The sequence below is a fragment of the Diceros bicornis genome, chromosome 28 (genome assembly GCF_020826845.1).
Source record: "Diceros bicornis minor isolate mBicDic1 chromosome 28, mDicBic1.mat.cur, whole genome shotgun sequence".
Taxonomy (NCBI): Eukaryota; Metazoa; Chordata; class Mammalia; order Perissodactyla; family Rhinocerotidae; genus Diceros; species Diceros bicornis.
In genome coordinates, this window is record NC_080767.1 from 7290103 (window position 1) to 7309783 (window position 19681).

The 19681-nt window shown below is 37.6% G+C and overlaps 1 protein-coding gene across 3 annotated transcripts in view; it reads right to left on the reverse strand.

Annotated features, from left to right (window-relative positions):
• MELK (maternal embryonic leucine zipper kinase) overlaps positions 1-19681 on the reverse strand; it is a 90911-nt gene that overhangs the window by 61369 nt on the left and 9861 nt on the right. For all 3 annotated transcript variants that reach the window (XM_058523583.1, XM_058523582.1, XM_058523581.1), the window contains exons 3-7: positions 16580-16665; positions 14165-14281; positions 10208-10351; positions 4364-4432; positions 2504-2596 (exon numbers count right to left, since the gene is read on the reverse strand). In XM_058523583.1, the coding sequence (XP_058379566.1) occupies positions 2504-2596; positions 4364-4432; positions 10208-10351; positions 14165-14281; positions 16580-16665 (509 nt within the window). The remainder of the gene's footprint in view (positions 1-2503; positions 2597-4363; positions 4433-10207; positions 10352-14164; positions 14282-16579; positions 16666-19681) is intronic.

The window sequence follows — 19681 nt, forward strand, 5'->3', positions numbered from 1 at the left end:
CACGGTCCCAGAAGGAGGGAAAATCAAACTAAAATGGACAGGAAAACTACTTAAGATCCCAGAGGAAAATCTCAGATGCATTCAGACCAGCAGGGCCTCATCACGAGCACTCTAGGAATCTGGTGAGCAGTGGGCACGTGACTATCCCTCCTTCTGGGAGACGGGGTGGAACAGCAGAAAGAGTACAGGTGTGCAGCAAAGCCTTCCTCAGCTCAAACCCTGACCTGCAGTTACCAGCTGTGTGACCCTGCGAAGGCACCTAATTTCTGAGCCTTAATTTCTTCATCTTTACCTTGTGAAATGGAGTAACAGTATTCACTCCAAAGGATTTTGTGGGGCTTAAAGGCATGTGGAATCCTTGTGCACTGTTGTAGAATGTGAAATGTTGCTGCCACTACAGAAAACAGTATGGCAGTTCCCCCAAAATTAAGAATAGAATTACCATACAATCCAGCAATTCCACTTTTGGGTATACATCCATAAGAACTGAAAGCAAAATCTCAAAGAGATCTTTGTTCCAATCGGCATTATTCACAATAACCAAAATGAAGAAGCAATCCCAGTGTCCATCCATGGATGAATGGATAAACAAAATGTGGTATATGCATACAATAATATATTATTATTCAGCCTTAAAAAGGAAGGAAATCCTGACACATACTACAAGATGGATGAAACTTGAGGATACTGTGCTAAGTGAAATAAGCCAGTCATAAGAAGATAAATACTGTATGACTTCACTATATAAGGTACCTAGTGTAGCCAAATTCACAGAGACAGAAAGTAGAAGGGTGGTTACCAGGGGTGGGGAGAAGGGGAATAGAGAGAAATTGTTTAAAGGGTATAGAGTTTGAGTTTTGCAAGATGAGAAGAGCCCTGGAGATGGTTGCACAACAATGTGAATGTACTTAATACTACTGAACTGCACATTTAAAACTGGTTAAGATAGGAACAGTGCACATAAAAATAGTTAAGATGGTTAAAAAATGGTTAAGATGGTAAATTTTATGTTACGTGTATTTTACCACAATTGAAAACAAAAAAAAAGGATCTATCATGATTCCAGGACAACGATAAATGCTTAGTAAAAGTTTATTCCCTTTCCTATGATGCACTGAGAAGGCCACAACATCACTTCAGTGGTATGTCTGCCAAAAATGCGTAACCTGAATTTAATCACAAGGAAGCATCAGACAAATTCAAATTGAGAAACTTTCTACAAAATAACTGGCTTCCTCAAAAATGTCAATGTCAAGGAAGATAAAGACAGCCTAAGGAACTCTTCCAGATTAAAGAAGACAAGAAACACGATAACTTAATGCAATGCATGATCCTGAACTGAATCCTAGACTGGAGGGAAAATATAGCCACAAAGGACATTATTGGTACAATTAGCACTATTTGAATATGAATTGTGGATTAGATAAATTGTATGAACGTTAAATTCCCTGATTTTGATAACTAAAGTGTGGTTATAAAAAAGAAGGTCCTTGTTTTTAGGAAATATATACATAGTATTTAATGACAAAGGACTATGATGTCTCCAACTTACTCTCAATTGGTTCAAAAAAATAATATGGTCATATATACGAACATAGAGAAGGATAAAGCAAACAGGGATAAACATAAACAATTGTGAATTTGACTAAATATATATAGAAGGTCCTCACTCCATATTTGCAACAATTCTGTAAGTTTGAGATTACATCCAAATAAAAAGTCAACAAAAACAAGTTAGTTCCCATCTTCTCACGTTACAAATTAAATAAACTGGCATATCTCAAAGTTTCTCTCACGTAACACTAGTTCCAAAAGATGCTCCATATAAAAGTCGGTTCCTTAGACAAGTAACTCGAGACCAGCTGCTATCTGTGATGTTCCCGCCCAAAGGATCACATCATATAAGAACATATTAAAGATTTGGAGATGTCCTGAACTAAAGGAAACTGTTCAACCAGCATTTCCCAAGCTTTCAACGACTAAACCTTTTTTACCTTATGATGCCAATATCAGCACAATTAGTGCTCCAGAGAACGGAAGGGGCTGACTGGCTTGCGATAGCTAGTGGTAAAGCAGGCAATGCCCAGGCCTGCTGAGCCTGGGCCTCCTACACCGGACTGCTGGCCCTGGAGAGTTGGCTGTGGACAAAACGCAGGTTTTCTCGGTGCTAACCGGCATCTCTGAAAACTGAGCCTGCAACCCTGGCCTTGTGCTCTACCGGGCTGGACAAACAGTCTAAACTATGGCACTGTTCAACACCAGAGCAACCACAACAAGGACCCTGGAAATATATCCTTGCTTCATAAGTGGGCTATGCATTATATTTATTACAAGTTATTCATTTCATGTGTTACTTTACATACCTCACTCTGAACAGACTGAACTCTTCAACAAGATTATTTCTTACCTCATCGTTATATCCCCAATGCATAATGCCTGACTCAGTACAGGTCCCCAGTAAGTGTATATTGATCACATACCGAATTAATCAATGAATAATTACCTCTGAGCCCAGATACGATTTGCCTTGTATTAATTCGGGTGCTGCATAAGCAAGACTCCCACAACATGTCTGTAGGTGGTAATCCTTGTTATCCTGACAATAAGACAAAAATGAAACACTTAATTACAGCCTTAAGAGAATTAAACCCTCGATAAACATTCTTTCAGCACAAGCAAAGAGAAGCTAGATGAAGAATTACCCAAATAAGAGACTTCTGCAGCCAACCCAACACTCGCTGCCTACATGCATGCACGTGCGTTTCCTCTTCGCTGGATTTCCAATGTGGCTACAACCCGGCACGAGCAAATCCTCTTCCCCTTAGCTCAGTCAGGTCAGGCTCATACTTCCCCAGACTTCCACTCCCATAATAATTAGCTTAGCATACATCCAAGTACGCATGTCTTCCCACCTCCAAGCACTCAAGGAAAAAGTATTATGTCTTTACTGCACCCTATCTCCAACACTGAATCTTTACAGACACAGAAGAGCTTCTTTTTCCTTAGAGGGAAGAGAGCAACATGCTACAAAGAACAGTGCCTTGGAAGTCTGTTTTCTAGACTCAGTTATCACAGGAATCACAACGTGAGCTTCCAGATCTGTTAAAATGAGAAACCTGCTCCACCTCCTCTGCTCTCCCACAGAAATATTGAGACATAATGAAAATGATACTATTGCCCAACATGTGTACTAAGTTCCACAACTGGCAAATGACCTGCCAGATTGTGAGATTTCATTTACAACTGCAACAACATGCCCAGAAGTGAGCTCCTCAGCAGAAAACTGAGGCAATCCCCTCCTAGCCAACTCCAGCTTCCTTAGAGGCTGTCTGTGTGGGTCGAATCTGCGGCAGCCAGAAAGAAAGGCTGATGGAGTCTGTCAGACAGATTTTCCACTGCCTCCCGTAGAGAAGATGACTTAAACCACTTTATCTGCTCAGAGTATGTTTTATCTTTATACGCCTGCCAATCAAAAAAATGCCTTCTAGCATTTAGTTCCCAGACACAAGCTCCACTGACCATCTCTGAAGAGCCAAGGAAAGGAGAGGAAAATCAGAAAGAATAAGACATTCAGCCAAAGAGGCAAAATCTGCTTCCCTTAGCACCTAGCTAATTCTGATTGGGGCGGGAAATAATCATGGGACTACACAGGACTGAGGCAGGTCTGCAGTTTCAACATTCTTAATGAGTGTAGACAGCTCATTTTAGAGACTGTGAGAACCATCATTTGAGAACTCAAGAGGAAGCCTCCACAGGCAGCCACACAGGAGCTGTGCTGCAGACAGCCGAGCTGGAGAGTTCAAAGTCACCTCAAAGAGAAGGTGTGCTGGAGAACACCAGTACTTAACTGTGGAGCACAAATTAGGGACATACATAACAGTATAAATTAAAAAATGCATATGTACTTTTTCCTCCTTCTTTTATAAGGAAAGGGGACTCTCAAAATGTAACTAGTTGTTAGTTATATAACCATCTGGATAACAAGGAATAGATTTGCACTAAATTCCCAAAATTCACACCTAAATGAACGAAGGCATCATCTAGTGGCAACATACTCAAACTACAAACACACAGTCAATTCAGCATTCCTGCTGTGATGGTCTCAGGTCACCTCAGCACTGCACATTCCCTCACAGCATACCCAGGGGTCTTCAGCAGGACCAACCCTGGACCTAGAGTCGTGGTGCTCAATCTTGGCCACAGAGTAGAATCAACTAGAGAACTTAAAAAAGTGATGAAATTTAACATTCTTCTCAATGGATACAACCAGGCTCAATAAAGACTACACGGAAGTCCGTGCAAGATAACGCACAAAGAGGTGCATTTACAAAGGAAACAAGTGCACTTTTATTTCTGCACTTACCTTGGGTTTCGCACAGAGACCAAAGTCAATCAGCTTTAATTTATGATATTCATCAAACAACAAATTTTCCTGGGGAAAAAAGATATTTTCATAAGTGTATACTGCTTTCCTTATATTACATCCCACCTCTAGCCATTTCTAAAAACGACGTAAGGTTGTTTATATTAAATAGCCTGGGCACAACAGAGTGAAAATCATTTAAAAAGAATGAAATGATAAGAAGTGTAAAAGGGGAGAGAGGAGGAATGTTGATAACCATCCCGCTTCCCCTCAAGACATGTTAGCATAAACCATTTTCTCATTGGTGCTCTGAAGCTCAACTAAGCAAACACAGTGTGTGCCAAAGGCAAGTTTAAACCAAAAGAGTGAACTCAAATCAAAGGGTTGGGTATACACAGAGGGAAAAGGACAGTCACAATGCCCTATCTTGTCAGACCAATTCTAGGTGCCTGACCCTGGTACCAGTAACACTAAAATCCACGTTCACCATCATCCACGTTAGTCAGAGCCTGCAGACTTAAGAGAATTCACATTTCATTCTGTCCTTGAAGAGTCTGTCAATCCATTGGACTGCTCCTTTCTGAGGTGTAACGGAATTAAAATGAAAGGAAAATGGAGTTAAGAAAAGAGTATTTTTTTTTAATTTTTTATTGCAGTAACATTGGTTTATAACATTGTAAAAATTTCAGGTGTACATCATTGTACTTCTATTTCTGCATAGATTACATCATGTTCACCACCAAAATACTAATGACAACCCATCACCACACACATGTACCCAATTATCCCTTTCACCCTCCTCCCTCCCCCCTTCCCCTCCGGTAACCACCAATCCAATCTCTGTCCCTATGTGTTTGTTTATTGTTGTTATTATCTACTACTTAATGAAGGAAATCATACGGTATTTGACCTTCTCCCTCTGACTTATTTCACTTTGCATTATACCCTCAATGTCCATCCACGTTGTCACAAATGGCTGGATTTCATCGTTTCTTATGGCTGAGTAGTATTCCATTGTGTATATATACCACATCTTCTTTATCCATTCGTCCCTTGATGGGCACTTAGGTTGCTTCCAAGTCTTGGCTATTGTGAATAACGCTGCAATGAACACAGGGGTGCATGTACCTTTACAAATTGGTGTTTTCAAGTTCTTTGGATAAATACCCAACAGTGGAATAGCTGGATCATATGGTAGTTCTATCCTTGATTTTTTGAGGAATCTCCATACTGTTTTCCATAGTGGCTGCACCAGTTTGCACTCCCACCAGCAGTGTATGAGAGTTCCCTTCTCTCCACATCCTCTCCAACACATGTTGTTTCCTGTCTTGTTAATTATAGCCATCCTGACGGGCGTGAGGTGATATCTCATTGTAGTTTTGATTTGCATTTCCCTGATAGTTAATGATTTTGAACATCTTTTCATGTGTCTGTTGGCCATCTGTATATCTTCTTTGGAGAAATGTCTGTTCAGGTCTTTTGTCCATTTTTTAATTGGGTTGGTAGTGTTTTTTGTTGGTGAGATGCATGAGTTCTTTATATATTTTGGAGATTAAGCCCTTATCAGAAGTATGGTTTGCAAATATCTTCTCCCAATTGTTAGGTTGTCTTTTCGTTTTGTTGATGGTTTCCTTTGCTGTGCAGAAGCTTTTTAGTTTGATGTAGTCCCATTTGTTTATTTTTTCTATTGTTTCTCTTGCCCAGTCAGACGTGGTGTTTGAAAAGATGTTTCTAAGACTGATGTTGAAGAGCGTACTGCCTATGTTTTCTTCTAAAAGTTTCACAGTTTCAGGTCTTACATTCAAGTCTTTAATCCATTTAGAGTTAATTTTTGTGTATGGTGTAAGGTAAGGGTCTACTTTCATTTTTTTGCATATGGCTATCCAGTTTTCCCAACACCATTTGTTGAAGAGACTTTCTTTTCCCCATTGTATGTTCTTGGCTCCTTTGTCAAAGATTAGCTGTCCATAGATGTGTGGGTTTATTTCTGGGCTTTCGATTCTATTCCACTGATCTGTGTGTCTGTTTTTGTGCCAGTACCATGCTGTTTTGGTTACTATAGCTTTGTAGTATATTTTGAAATCAGGGAGTGTGATACCTCCAGCTTTGTTCTTTTTTCTCAGGATTCCTTTAGCTATTCGTGGTCTTTTGTTGTTCCATATAAATTTTAGGATTCTTTGTTCTATTTCTGTGAAAAATGTTGTTGGAACTTTGATAGGGATTGCATTGAATCTATAGATGGCTTTAGGAAGTACGGACATCTTAACTATGTTAATTCTTCCAATCCAAGAGCACGGAATATCTTTCCATTTCTCTGTGTCTTCTTCGATTTCTTTCAGAAATGTTTTATAGTTTTCGGTGTACAGATCTTTCACCTCTTTGGTTAAGTTTATTCCTAGGTATTTTATTCTTTTTGTTGCAATTGTAAATGGCATGGTATTCTTAATTTCTCTTTCTGCTACTTCGTTGTTAGTGTACAGAAATGCAACTGATTTTTGTATGTTGATTTTGTATCCTGCAACTTTACCATATTGGTTTATTACTTCTAAAAGTTTTCTGGTGGATTCTTTAGGGTTTTCTATATATAAAATCATGTCATCTGCAAATAGTGACAGTTTCACTTCTTCCTTTCCAATTTGGATCCCTTTTATTTCTTTCTCTTGCCTGATTGCTCTGGCTAGGAATTCCAGTACTATGTTAAATAGGAGTGGTGACAGTGGGCATCCTTGTCTGGTTCCTGTTCTTAGAGGGATAGCTTTCAGTTTTTCACCATTGAGGATGATATTAGCTGTGGGTTTCTCATATATGGTCTTTATTATGTTGAGGTACTTTCCTTCTATACCCATTTTATTCAGAGTTTTTATCATAAATGGATGCTGTATCTTGTCAAATGCTTTCTCTGCATCTATTGAGATGATCATGTGATTTTTATTCTTCATTTTATTAATGTGGTGTATTACGTTGATTGATTTGTGAATGTTAAACCATCCCTGCATCCCTGGAATAAATCCCACTTGATCATGGTGTATAATCTTTTTAACGTATTGTTGTATGAGATTTGCTAGTATTTTGTTGAGGATTTTTGCATCGATGTTCATCAGTGATATTGGCCTGCAATTTTCTTTTTTCGTGTTGTCCTTGTCTGGTTTTGGTATCAGGGTAATGTCAGCTTCGCAGAATGAGTTAGGGAGCTTCCCCCGCTCCTCAACTTTTTGGAAGAGTTTTAGAAGGATAGGTATTAAGTCGTCTTTGAATGTTTGGTACAATTCACCGGGAAACCATCTGGTCCTGGACTTTTATTTTTGGGGAGGTTTGTGATTACTGTTTCGATCTCCTTACTGGTGATTGGTCTATTCAAATTCTCTACTTCTTCTTGATCCAGTTTTGGAAGGTTGTATGATTCTAAGAATTTATCCATTTCTTCCAGATTGTCAAATTGGTTGGCATATAGCTTTTCATAGTATTCTCTTATAATCTTTTGTATTTCTGAGGTGTCTGTTGTAACCTCTCCTCTTTCATTTCTGATTTTACTTATTTGTGCCTTCTCTCTTTTTTTCTTGGTGAGTCTAGCTAAAGGTTTGTCAATTTTGTTGATCTTTTCAAAGAACCAGCTCTTGGTTTTATTAATTTTTTCTATTGTTTTTTTGGTCTCTATTTCATTTATTTCTGCTCTGATTTTTATTATTTCCCTTCTTCTACTGATTTTGGGCTTTGTTTGTTCTTCTTTTTCCAGTTCCTTTAGGTGCATTGTTAGATTGTTTATTTGAGATTTTTCTTGTTTGTTGAGATAGGCCTGTATTGCTATAAACGTCCCTCTTAGAACCGCTTTTGCTGTATCCCATAAATTCTGGCATGTAGTATTTTCATTTTCATTTGTCTCCAGGTATTTTTTGATTTCTTCTTTGATTTCTTCATTAACCCAGTCATTGTTCAGTAGCATTTTGTTTAATCTCCACGTATTTGTGGCTATTCTGATTTTCTTCCTATAGTTGATTTCTAGTTTCATACCGTTGTGGTCAGAAAAGATGCTTGATATTATTTCAATCTTCTTAAATTTATGGAGACTTGTTTTGTGGCCTAATATGTGATCAATCCTGGAGAATGTTCCATGTGCATTTGAAAAGAACGTGTATTCTTCGGTTTTTGGATGGAATGCTCTCTATACATCTACTAGGTCCATCTGTTCTAGTGTGTCGTTTAAGGCCAATGTTTCCTTATTGATCTTCTGTTTGGATGATCTATCCGTTGGTGTAAGTGGAGTGTTAAAGTCCCCTACTATTATTGTGTTACTGTCTATTTCTCTTTTTATGTCTGTTAATAATTGCTTTATATATTTAGGTGCACCTACATTGGGTGCGTAGATATTTACAAGTGTTATATCCTCTTGTTGGATTGTTCCCTTGATCATTATGTAATGCCCTTCTTTGTCTCTTTTTACAGTTTTTGTTTTAAAGTCTATTTTGTCTGATATGAGTACTGCTACCCCAGCTTTCTTTTCATTGCCATTTGCGTGGAGTATCTTTTTCCATCCCTTCACTTTCAGTTTGTGAGTGTCTTTAGGTCTGAAGTGTGTCTCTTGTATGCAGCATATATATGGGTCTTGTTTTTTTATCCAGTCAGCCACCCTATGCCTTTTAATTGCAGCATTTAGTCCATTGACGTTTAAAGTAGCTATTGATAAGTATGTACTTACTGCCATTTTTTAACTTTTTTTTTTTTCTCAGTGTTTTAGTAGTCCTTCTCTGTTCCTTTCTTCTTCTATACAGAATCGATGGTCACTTTAGTTTGACCTCTGTCTGAAAGCTGTACTCTTTAACTCCCCTCCTCCCTCCTTTTATGTTTTTGATATCATATCTAACCTCTTTGTTGTGCATTTGTATCCATTACGTTCTAATCATGGAAATAGATAATTTTTCCTATTTGTGGTCTTCTCTTGTCCCCTTAAATCAGTCCCTTTAACATTTCTTGTAGCACTGGTTTCTTGGTGACAAACTCCTTTTATTTTTGCTTATCTGGGAAAATTTTGATCTCTCCTTCCATTTTGAATGATCACCTTGCTGGGTAGAGTATTCTTGGCTGTAAGTTTTTTCCTTTTAGCACTTTAAATATATCGTGCCATTCTCTTCTAGCCTGTAAGGTTTCTGCTGAGAAGTCAGCTGATAGCCTTATGGGGTTTCCTTTGTATGTAACTTGACATTCTCTTGCAGCTTTTAGGATTCTCTCTTTGTCTTTAATTCTGGACATTTTGATTATGATGTGTCTTGGTGTGGGCCTCTTTGGATTTATCTTGTTTGGGGCTCTCTGTGCTTCCTGTACCTGGATGTCTGTTTCCTTCCTTAGGTTAGGGAAGTTTTCATCTATTATTTCTTGAAATAGATTCTCTGCCCCCTTGTCTCTCTCTTCTCCTTCCGGGACACCTATAACATGGATGTTAGTGTGCTTGATGTTGTCCCAGAGGTCCCTTAGATTGTCCTCACTCTTTTTAATTCTTAAGAGTATTGAATGGAAACACTCAATGACAATATTCTTGAAGAAAATACTCAAAACTCTTCTTTCCTAGAGATCAAATCCTGAGGTTTATAGGCCACAGCTGATTACAAGGACACTTATAATATCACACATAATTGGTAGATGAATAGAATGCCAATAAGTTCATCCAGAAAAGCCCACCAGAAGTCAAAAGTAAAGGAGGAAAAAAAAAAGTGATACATCATGAGTGGAACAAAGAAAAAGAAGCAAAGCCAAGACAGATTCTAAACAGAAAGAACATTTGGAAACTTAGTGAAAACAGGTAAATGAGGTTGAACTCTGGGGTGAGCATCTAACTGTGATGCAGTCACTTACTGGTTTGAGGTCCCTGTGAGCATAGCCCTGGCTGTGTACGTAAGCAACCGCAGCCACTATCTGCCGGAAGACGACTCGGGTCTCCTCCTCCGACAGGCGATCCTGGGAGATGATGTAGTCAAACAGCTCTCCTCCAGGGCAGTACTTCAACAGCAACACAGCCACACAGATAGTGTCACTACTTACAGAACTCACTTCCGAGGAGTGTAAAACAAAACATTATACTTAACTCAGCGATATTATTAATTCCACTTACAGGCAAGGGAACTGAGTGAGGCATGTTCAGAAATACACTCTCAGGATCCAATAAGGCAACAGTGATTCCGGGAAATAGAACAACAGCTCTTGGTCTCAAGCAGTTTTATTACCAATAGGTAGAAGTACAACCAACTACCACTGTGATTTTTAAGCTCATTCAGGGTTTTGTATTTTATAGCAAAGCACTAAAACCCCTTCTCATCCTAATGCACTCACATTTAGTGTAGTTACCTGACACAAAAAACCCAGCAGCATTATTGCTCCTTCATCCCAAAGACCAGTGATTTTCAGTCTGTACCAGAAGGAGCCCGGTTCTACAGAGGATCCTTGGAGGCTGCAGGAGAATGGAGGCCAGAGCGCGAAGCCCGAGGCTCTCCATCCCTTCTTCTCCAGAGCAGCTCCACCTTTCCATAAACGGGGGTTTCCATTTAAGATTTCGTTTCATTTTAGCAATATCAATTATATTTATATGTGTATATGGCATTTGACCTCATAGTTCCACACTGAGGAACTTTTCCTACAGACACTCTCATATCAAAAGCAACGCACGTTCAAGGTCATTCACTGCAGCAGCATTGTTTGCAGGAGCAAAAAGATGGGAAACAACCCAAATGCTCACATATATAAATTATGACACAGCCGTAAAATGGAATTCTATGCAGCCATAAAAAAAGAGGAAGCTCATTATGAACTGATATAAAACAATACCCAGTATTAAGTGAAAAAAGCAAGGTGTAAAAGAGCATAGGTTGATACGGAGACTTGCAAAAGCATTAAGCTGAACAGAAGAGGCTAAAAACAAAAGAATACTGACTGTATGATTCTATTTACATCAAGTACAGTGGAACAGTTTACATCCACTGTAAACTGATATAGAACAGTTAAAACTAACCTATGGTGACAGAAATCAGACCAGGGCTGGGAAAGGCAGTGGGTGAGTGGTGTTACAGGGATTAACTTCAAAGGGTCAGGAGAAAACTTCCTGGGGTGCTGGAAATGTTTTACACCTCGACTGGGGTGGGAAGTACGTGGGTGCACACCTTTGTCAAACTGCATATACCCAATGTGTGCATTTTATCATATGTAAATTACACCTCAATCGTCAATTTTTTAAATGCTATCCAATAAGATTCACATAAAGAAAACAGGCTACTCTATATTTTCAAATAAAGAAATATAAAATAAAGAGAACAAAAACATCTAAAGTCTCTATGAATGCACCTAGATGGTCTCCAAGCTAAAATGTTAAGCGAGGAAAAAAAGAACCAAAGTATAGAATAATATTATAATATGTGACAATTTGTGTGACAGAAAACAACAAACTACACATACATATTTATATTATTTGTGTATATAAAAAACACATACAGCAGCTGGCCCAGTGGCATAGTGGTTAAGTTTGCATGCTGTGCTTTGGCGGCCTGGGGTTTGTGGGTTCAGATCCCAGGCGTGGACTTATGCACTGCTTATCAAGCCATGCTATGGCAGGCGTCCCACATATAAAGTAGAGGAACATGTTAGCCCTGGGCCAATCTTCCTTAGCAAAAAGAGGAGGACTGGCAACAGATGTTAGCTCAGGGCTAATCTTCTTCACACACACACAAAAAAAACCACATACATACATGCATGTATGTAAACACATGCATATATACATATAAAATATATGCAGGTATTTGTAAATACACGGCACATCTATAGGAAACACAAGAGAAGTAAGTGACTGACTCAGGAGAAGGGAACTGGATGACTGGAATAACGGGAGAGAGAACATCACTTTTTATTTATTTATTTATTTATTTTATAATTTTATTTATTTATTTATTTTTCCCCCAAAGCCCCAGTAGATAGTTGTATGTCATAGCTGCACATCCTTCTAGTTGCTGTGAGAACATCACTTTTTAATACATACTCTTGTAATTTTTAAATTTTGTCCCAAGTTCATGGTTTTTTGTTGTTTTGCTTTAAGAATTTAATTTGGACAGAGACTAACCTAAAAAAAAAGGTTTTAAAATCACCACTGTAGACCACGTGGGCGTATCTACAACGTAATAAAGAGAAAATGGTTCTAGGTCCAAAACTTTCAGCATTATGAATTTTAAAATGTGCTAATCTGTGAAAATGATGTGCAGTTAGAAATTATTTGGTATATACACAACAGAACTCAGTCATGAGAAACAATGAAATCCAGCCATTTGTGACAACATGGATAGACTTTGAGGGTATCATGCTAAGTGAAATGAGTCAGAGGGAGGTCAAATACCATGTGATCTCACTCATAAGCAGAAGATAAAAACAACAACAAACAAACATATAGAGACAGAGATTGGATTGGTGGTTACTAGAGGGGAAGGAGGGAGGGAGGAAGGTGAAACGGATGATTAGACACGTGTGTGGTGATGGATTGTAATCAGTCTTTGGGTGGTGAACATGACGTAATCTATGCAGAAACAGGAGTATAATGATGTACACTTGAAATTTATACAATGTTATAAACCAATGTTACTGCAATAAAAAAAAAAATTATTTGGATGAGACCAAGGAAAACGAAACAAGAGATGAAGGATGCAAGTTCTAAAGACTTCACTTTCCAAGCCAAAAAGGGCAGGTTAAAACTTGAAAGAGTTTGGTTGGCATAACACATACACTGAAGGCTAACTATAGGCTGTGGGTGGAACTGAGTCCCCCAAAAAGATATGTTCCAGTCCTAACACCCAGTACCAGTGAACATGACTCTATTTGTAAATCAGGTCTTTGTAGATTAGGGTGGGCCCTAATCCAATGACTGGTGTCCTTATATGAAGAGGGAAATTTGGACAAAGACACAGACACACAGAGAAGAAAACATCATTTGAAGACAGAGGCAGAGACTGGAGTGGTGCGTCTATAAACGAAGGAACACCAAGGATTGCCAGAAACCCCCAGAAACTAGGAAAGGGGCATGAACAGATTCTGTAGAAGGAACCAACCTGCTCACACCTTGAATTCAGGCTCCTCCAGAATGGTGCGACAATAAATTTCTGTTGTTTTAAGCCACCAAGTTTGTGGCAATTTGTTATGACAGCCCTAGACTAATACCCCATCTAAAACCAAAATAGATTCTTCCCTCTAGGAACAAATTCTAACATATGTTATCCACTAAACTACACCACCCCATTAGGAGTGTATTAGAAAGAGAATGTTCACAATGAATCTCCAGTTTATTATATATGTCTACTTGATCTAAATTGTTACAGACAGAACTCAAACAGGTAAGCTACTAAATATTTATTCTAATATTTCAGGTGAAACGTACTTTTCTCTTAACTGTTGATAAAGTGACTGCTATGTTTGTGTCCCCCCAAAATTTATATGTTAAAGTCCTAACCCCCAAAGATGACAGAATTAGGAGGTGGCGCCTTTGGGGAGTGATTAATATATGAGGGCAGAAGGCTCGTAAATGGAATTAGTGCTCTTATAAAAAAGGCGCCGGAGAGATCTCTTGTCCCTTACACCACGTGAGGACACAGCCAGCTATGAACCAGGAAGAGGGCCCTCTCCTGACCATGCTGGTGACTTGATCTTGGACTTCCAGCCTCCAGAACTGTGAGAAATAAATTGCTGCTGTTCATAAGCTACCCAGTCTGTGGTGTTTACTATAGCAGCCCAAGCAGACTAAGACAGTGACCAAATACTTTCAGGTCTCTGGAACATACTACTAACCTCAAGAACCATGAATATTTTGTCTGCTGTCTCTAGCACATGGTAGAGTTGACATATATGCTGATGTCTCAGGTTCTTCAAGGCATCGATCTCCGTTTTGACGCGGGGCAAATCGCTCTGTGACAAAACATTACGTGGAGTGAGCAGTCAATCAATTTCGGAAATGTTCCAAGCACCAACATCAGCAGCTTCAATAGTGAGTAGAAAAGTGATCAACAGCCTCAAAACAAATTGTTCAACAATTCAAAAAAATATCATAACAAAACTTATTTTTATGTACATGAAAAAAGGCCTGAGGGTTTTATGAAAGACAAGTTTGACGTGGGTCAATAGTACAACATGCAGAAAAACTAAAAATCTCAGACTCCTGTAGAAGGTTAGCATTCCAAAAAAGGACAATGACAGGAACACTCCTCTGGGCATGCCTAGGCTACACTTTCTGTCTTAGCAGTGCCCCTAAGAAGCAAGCTGAACTAAAAATCAGTGAGTGTAGGTGAAAGGTCTGCCAATATTCATTGTCTCAGTCTTCCAACTTTTCTAGGGGCTTGAAATTTTTTACATAAAAACTTGGAAAAAAATTAATTAAACAAAATAAAAAGTTGGTTGGGTGGGAGGATAAGCCAAGATTAAAAAATTTTAAAGTCCATATTAAAGACAGAAATCTAAATATCCATGAAATAACAAGTAAAACTTGATCATAACAAGGGACTCACTCTAATAATCACTGGCTTAAGATCCAATTGTCTAGGACCATGCAGCCAGATATCAGGTCTTGACCAAGAATCAATCGTAACTTTGACTATTCTGATGTGATAATCTTTTTAATTCTTTTTTGGGGGAGAGTGGGATTCTGACGACCACAACTCTGTAAGTTCAAAATATTATTAAAATCCTAGAAACTAAAGTAAGCATAGTAACATTAGAAAATAAAAAAACAAGTTCTGAAATAATGAATTAATGTCATAATACTGATGCGTTAGAATAAATTTTGAGTATCAGTGTGGTAACACATTTTGTAATTACAGTTCACATTTTGTTTGCTACTTAAGTGTTTGAAGTATTCAAGTGAATAAGTCATACAAAAGTTGTAACAAGTTTAAATTAATTAAGGAAATTAATCAAATTTGTAATCAAAGTTTAAATGCTCAAGAGAAAATGGTTTTTAATGCCTTTTTATTAGTTAAATACAATATTGAGCACTGAAAAACAAAAATATTGAAAGAGAGCTTGAATTGTCAGTTGATTATTAAAAATAATTTCTAATATAGGGCACTGTGTGACTTAGGCATACATTTTTGAAGAAGGTCAAAGAATTGAGTGACATTTCTATAACAAACTCCTTACACTCCCTTTGACTTATTTATATATGTAATCAGCACTTACATTCTTAAAAATAAAAAACAAGGTAACAATTGACATTAAACTCTGTCTCCTTCCAGCAACAAGGGAGACCAAAAGAGTCCAATGCGTCTAATTTAAAAAAGGATTTTCAGTAAATTATTTTTTATGTTTGATAATTATCAACATTATGAAATGTTTGTGTTGTTTTATTCAATGGTATACTACTAATAATTATAATGTTAATTCAATCCAGAAGGAAAAAAAATTTTTCTTCAGCACTTAAGAGATTTTTGGTTAGAGAAAAAGATCTTTTTAATTTTTTTCTTTTATCTTCAAAAAAAGAAACAGCCACAGACACATACTGAGAGACTAGTGAATTCTCAGTGGGAAACCAGAACAAAGAAAAGCACAGACACCAAACCACACGAGGGATGGTAGAAAGAACTAGGAAAAAAGAGAACTCAGGGTGACTTCGAACACTGGAAAGGGTATAAAAGGCCCAAAAAGACCATCAATGGAGACAAGTCTTCCCTAAAAAGAAAAAAGAAAAAACTGCGTACATTACAGCTGAGGCCACAAATTGAAGGGGCTGCTATAGGAGATGAGGAGCAGCTCAACTCTGGAGGCATTCATGTAGAGGAAAAAAGAGGCTGATCAGGAAGAGGCTTTCATTCAATAACTTCTAAGGTCACCATGAATAAAATTCTGGGACATAAGATCGACCTACCTATCTAGCCTATAAAATAGAGTGACATTTAGTAAGTGTATCATGAGAGGATAAAGAAGGGAGATACTAATACCTAGAACACTTAGAAGACTATGAAACAACTGCAGAAAAAAGAGTCCTACAGACTTCAACTATGTGCCACTGCCCTGCATTAAAATCAAGGACAAAGTAACCCCTGCCCCCAGATTCCTTCTTAAAGCCATAAATCTATACATAACTGGCAATTAAAAAAAAAAAGGCTATATAAATATTATAATGAAAGAGCAGTAACTACAACACTAGAGCAAAGTTAGGTTTTAATTCACAATACTGATCTATAAATATTTAAAAAATAATTTTAAACTTACCCCTAGTGCATTTTTATCCATGATTTTTATAGCGACCATTTCTCCAGTGAGGATATGGCAGGCAAGTTTGACCTTTGCAAAACCACCTAAGTACAGGAAAATGTATTATGAAAAGATAAGCAAGACTAACCTAAGCATCATCATCCAAGCAAACTGAGGACTGAAACACAAATACCCTTCCACACACTTTTAAAAGGCTCCATCAATCCATGTTTTCCTAGAAGCTCTTTCTTCCTGTTGCTTGCAAAGTGTCAGCCATGACCCTAACCTCTCCTCATCCAATGTCTAGCTGAAGATATTTTTCTTTACCGTGATAGCATATCTCTAATTTTGTAATGAAGAATTAGGAAAATAGAATTCACTCTAGAAATTTGCTTTATAATTAACATTGCTAGAACACAATATAAAGTTGCAGAGACAAAAAACAAATAATATGAAACTTCCATTCAGTTTTAAAACTGTGAAGATAAGCAATTATGTTTCAAAACTGAATCACAAGCTGAATAAATATCTACACTTAGATCTCTAAAAGAAATCTCCAATTTACCATTACTAAAAAGAAGCTCCTGGTAGTCCCTCCCATGATCTTCTCCATCTCAGTAAGTGGAAACTTCATTTTCCCAGGTCCTCAGGCCAAAAACCCAGGAGTCACCCTTAGCCCTTCCCTTTTGTCTCACATCCCATATCCAACCCATCAACAAATCCCATTGGCTCTGTCTTCAAAATATATCATGGTTACCTTGGGGAAAAGAGGCAGGTATTGACTGGAAATGTTCTATGTCCTGATTGGAGCAGGGAACATATGGATGTACATGTATGCAAAATTCCATCAAGATTAGCACACTCTGAGCTTGTTCAAAGAAATAATAGCTGAGAACTTCCCAAACCTGGGGAAGGAACTGGACTTACAAGTACTTGAAGCCAATAGTATTCCTAATTACATCAATGCAAAAAGACCTTTTCCAAGGCATACAATAGTAAAACTGGCAAAAGTCAATGACAAAGAAAAAATATTAAGGGCAGCAAGGCAGAAGAAAATAAACTACAAAAGAACCTCTTTCAGGCTTTCAGCAGATTTCTCAGCAGAAGCCGTACAGGCTAGGAGAGAATGGAATAATATATTTAAAATACTGAAAGACAAAAACTTTACCCATCGATTCTCTATCCGGTGAAACTATCGTTCAGATAACGATGAAGAAGTAAAAGCTTTCCCAGATAAACAAAAGCTGAAGGAGTTCATCGCCACTAGACCTGCCTTACAAGAAACATTGAAAGGAGCCCTCCCATGTGAAAATAAAAAGCAAAGGTTTACAAAACCTTGAGCAAGGAGATAGACAGATAGAATCAGAAAATTGCACCTCTATATCAGAATAGGTCAGTAAACAATTATAACATAAAAGACAAAGGGAAGGAAAGCAGAAAAAATACCTATAAACAATTCAATTTAGTCACAAACTCAAAACACAGAAAAGAACTATTTGTGACAACAATAACTCAGACAGGGGAAGAGGAAAGGGATGGAACCAGCTTAGGCTAATGGAGATAAGAGGCTATCAGAAAATCTCATCTACGAGATCTTTTATACAAACTCATGGTAACCACTAAACTATCTACTATCTCATCTACGAAGTCTTTTATACAAACTCATGGTAACCACTAAACAAAAAATCAGAGCAGAGCCACAAATTATAAATAAAGAGAAAACTGAGAAAACCATCACAAATAAACCACCAAATTGAAATGGCAGTCAGAAATACAGGGGAAGAGAAACAATGGAAATTTAGAACAACCAGAAAACAAGAGATAAAATGACAGTACTAAGCCTCATATGTCAACAATCACTCTAAATGTAAATGGATTGAAAGAAAGCAGGTGTTGCCATACTTAGATCAGACAAAGCAGACTTCAAGATAAAAAAGACAATGAGAGACAAAGAGGGGCAGTATATAATGGTAAAAGGGACATTCCACTAAGAGGACGTAACACTTACGAATATATCTGCACCTAACACAAGAGCACCAAAGTATATAAAGCAAGTATTAACCGACCTAAAGGGAGAAATTTGACAGCAACACAATAATAGCAGGGGACCTCAAAACCCCGCTTACAGCAATGGATAGATCATCCAGACAGAAAGTCAACAAGGAAACAGTAGCCTTAAATGAAACACTTGACAGATGGACTTAATAGGTATATGTAGAACATTCCATCCAAAAACAGCAGAATACACATTCTTCTCAAATGCACATGGAACATTCTCAAAGATAGATCAGATGCTGGGAAACAAGGCAAGCCTCAATAAACCTAACAAGATTGAAATCATATCAAGGATCTTTTCCAACAACAATGTTATAAAAACTAGAAATGGACTACAAGAAAAAGTCTGGAAAAGTCACATATATGTGGAGACTAAACAACATGCTACTGAACAACCACTGGATCAATGAAGAAAACAAAGCAGAAATCAAAAAATACCTGGAGACAAATGAGAATGAAAACACAACAGACCAACTCTTACGGGATGCAGCAAAAGCAATCCTAAGAGGGAAATTTATAGCAATACAGGCCCACCTCAATAAAGAAGAAAAACCTCAAATAAGTAACCTTAAACTACACCTAACAGAACTAGAAAAAGAAGAACAAACAAAGACCAAAGTCAGCAGAAGGAGGGAAACAATAAAACTTAGAGCAGAAATAAATGAAATTGAAACCAAAAAAATAATAGAAAGGATCAATGAAACAAAGAGTTGGTTCTTTGAGAAGATAAACAAAATTGACTAACCCTAAGCCAGACTCACTAAGAAAAAAAGAGAAAAGTCTCAAATAAATAAACTTAGAAATAAAAGAGGAGAAATTAAAAGATACCACAGAAATACAAAGGATTATAAGAGAATACTATGAAAAACTATATGCCAACCAATTAGCCAATCTAGAAGAAATGGATAAATTCTTAGACTCATACAACCTCCCAAAACTGAATCAAGAAGAAATAGAGAATCTGAATAGACCAATAACAAGTAAAGAGATTGAAACAGTAATCAAAACCCTCCCAAAAAACAAAAGTCCAAGACTAGATGGCTTCTCTGGAGAATTCTACCAAAC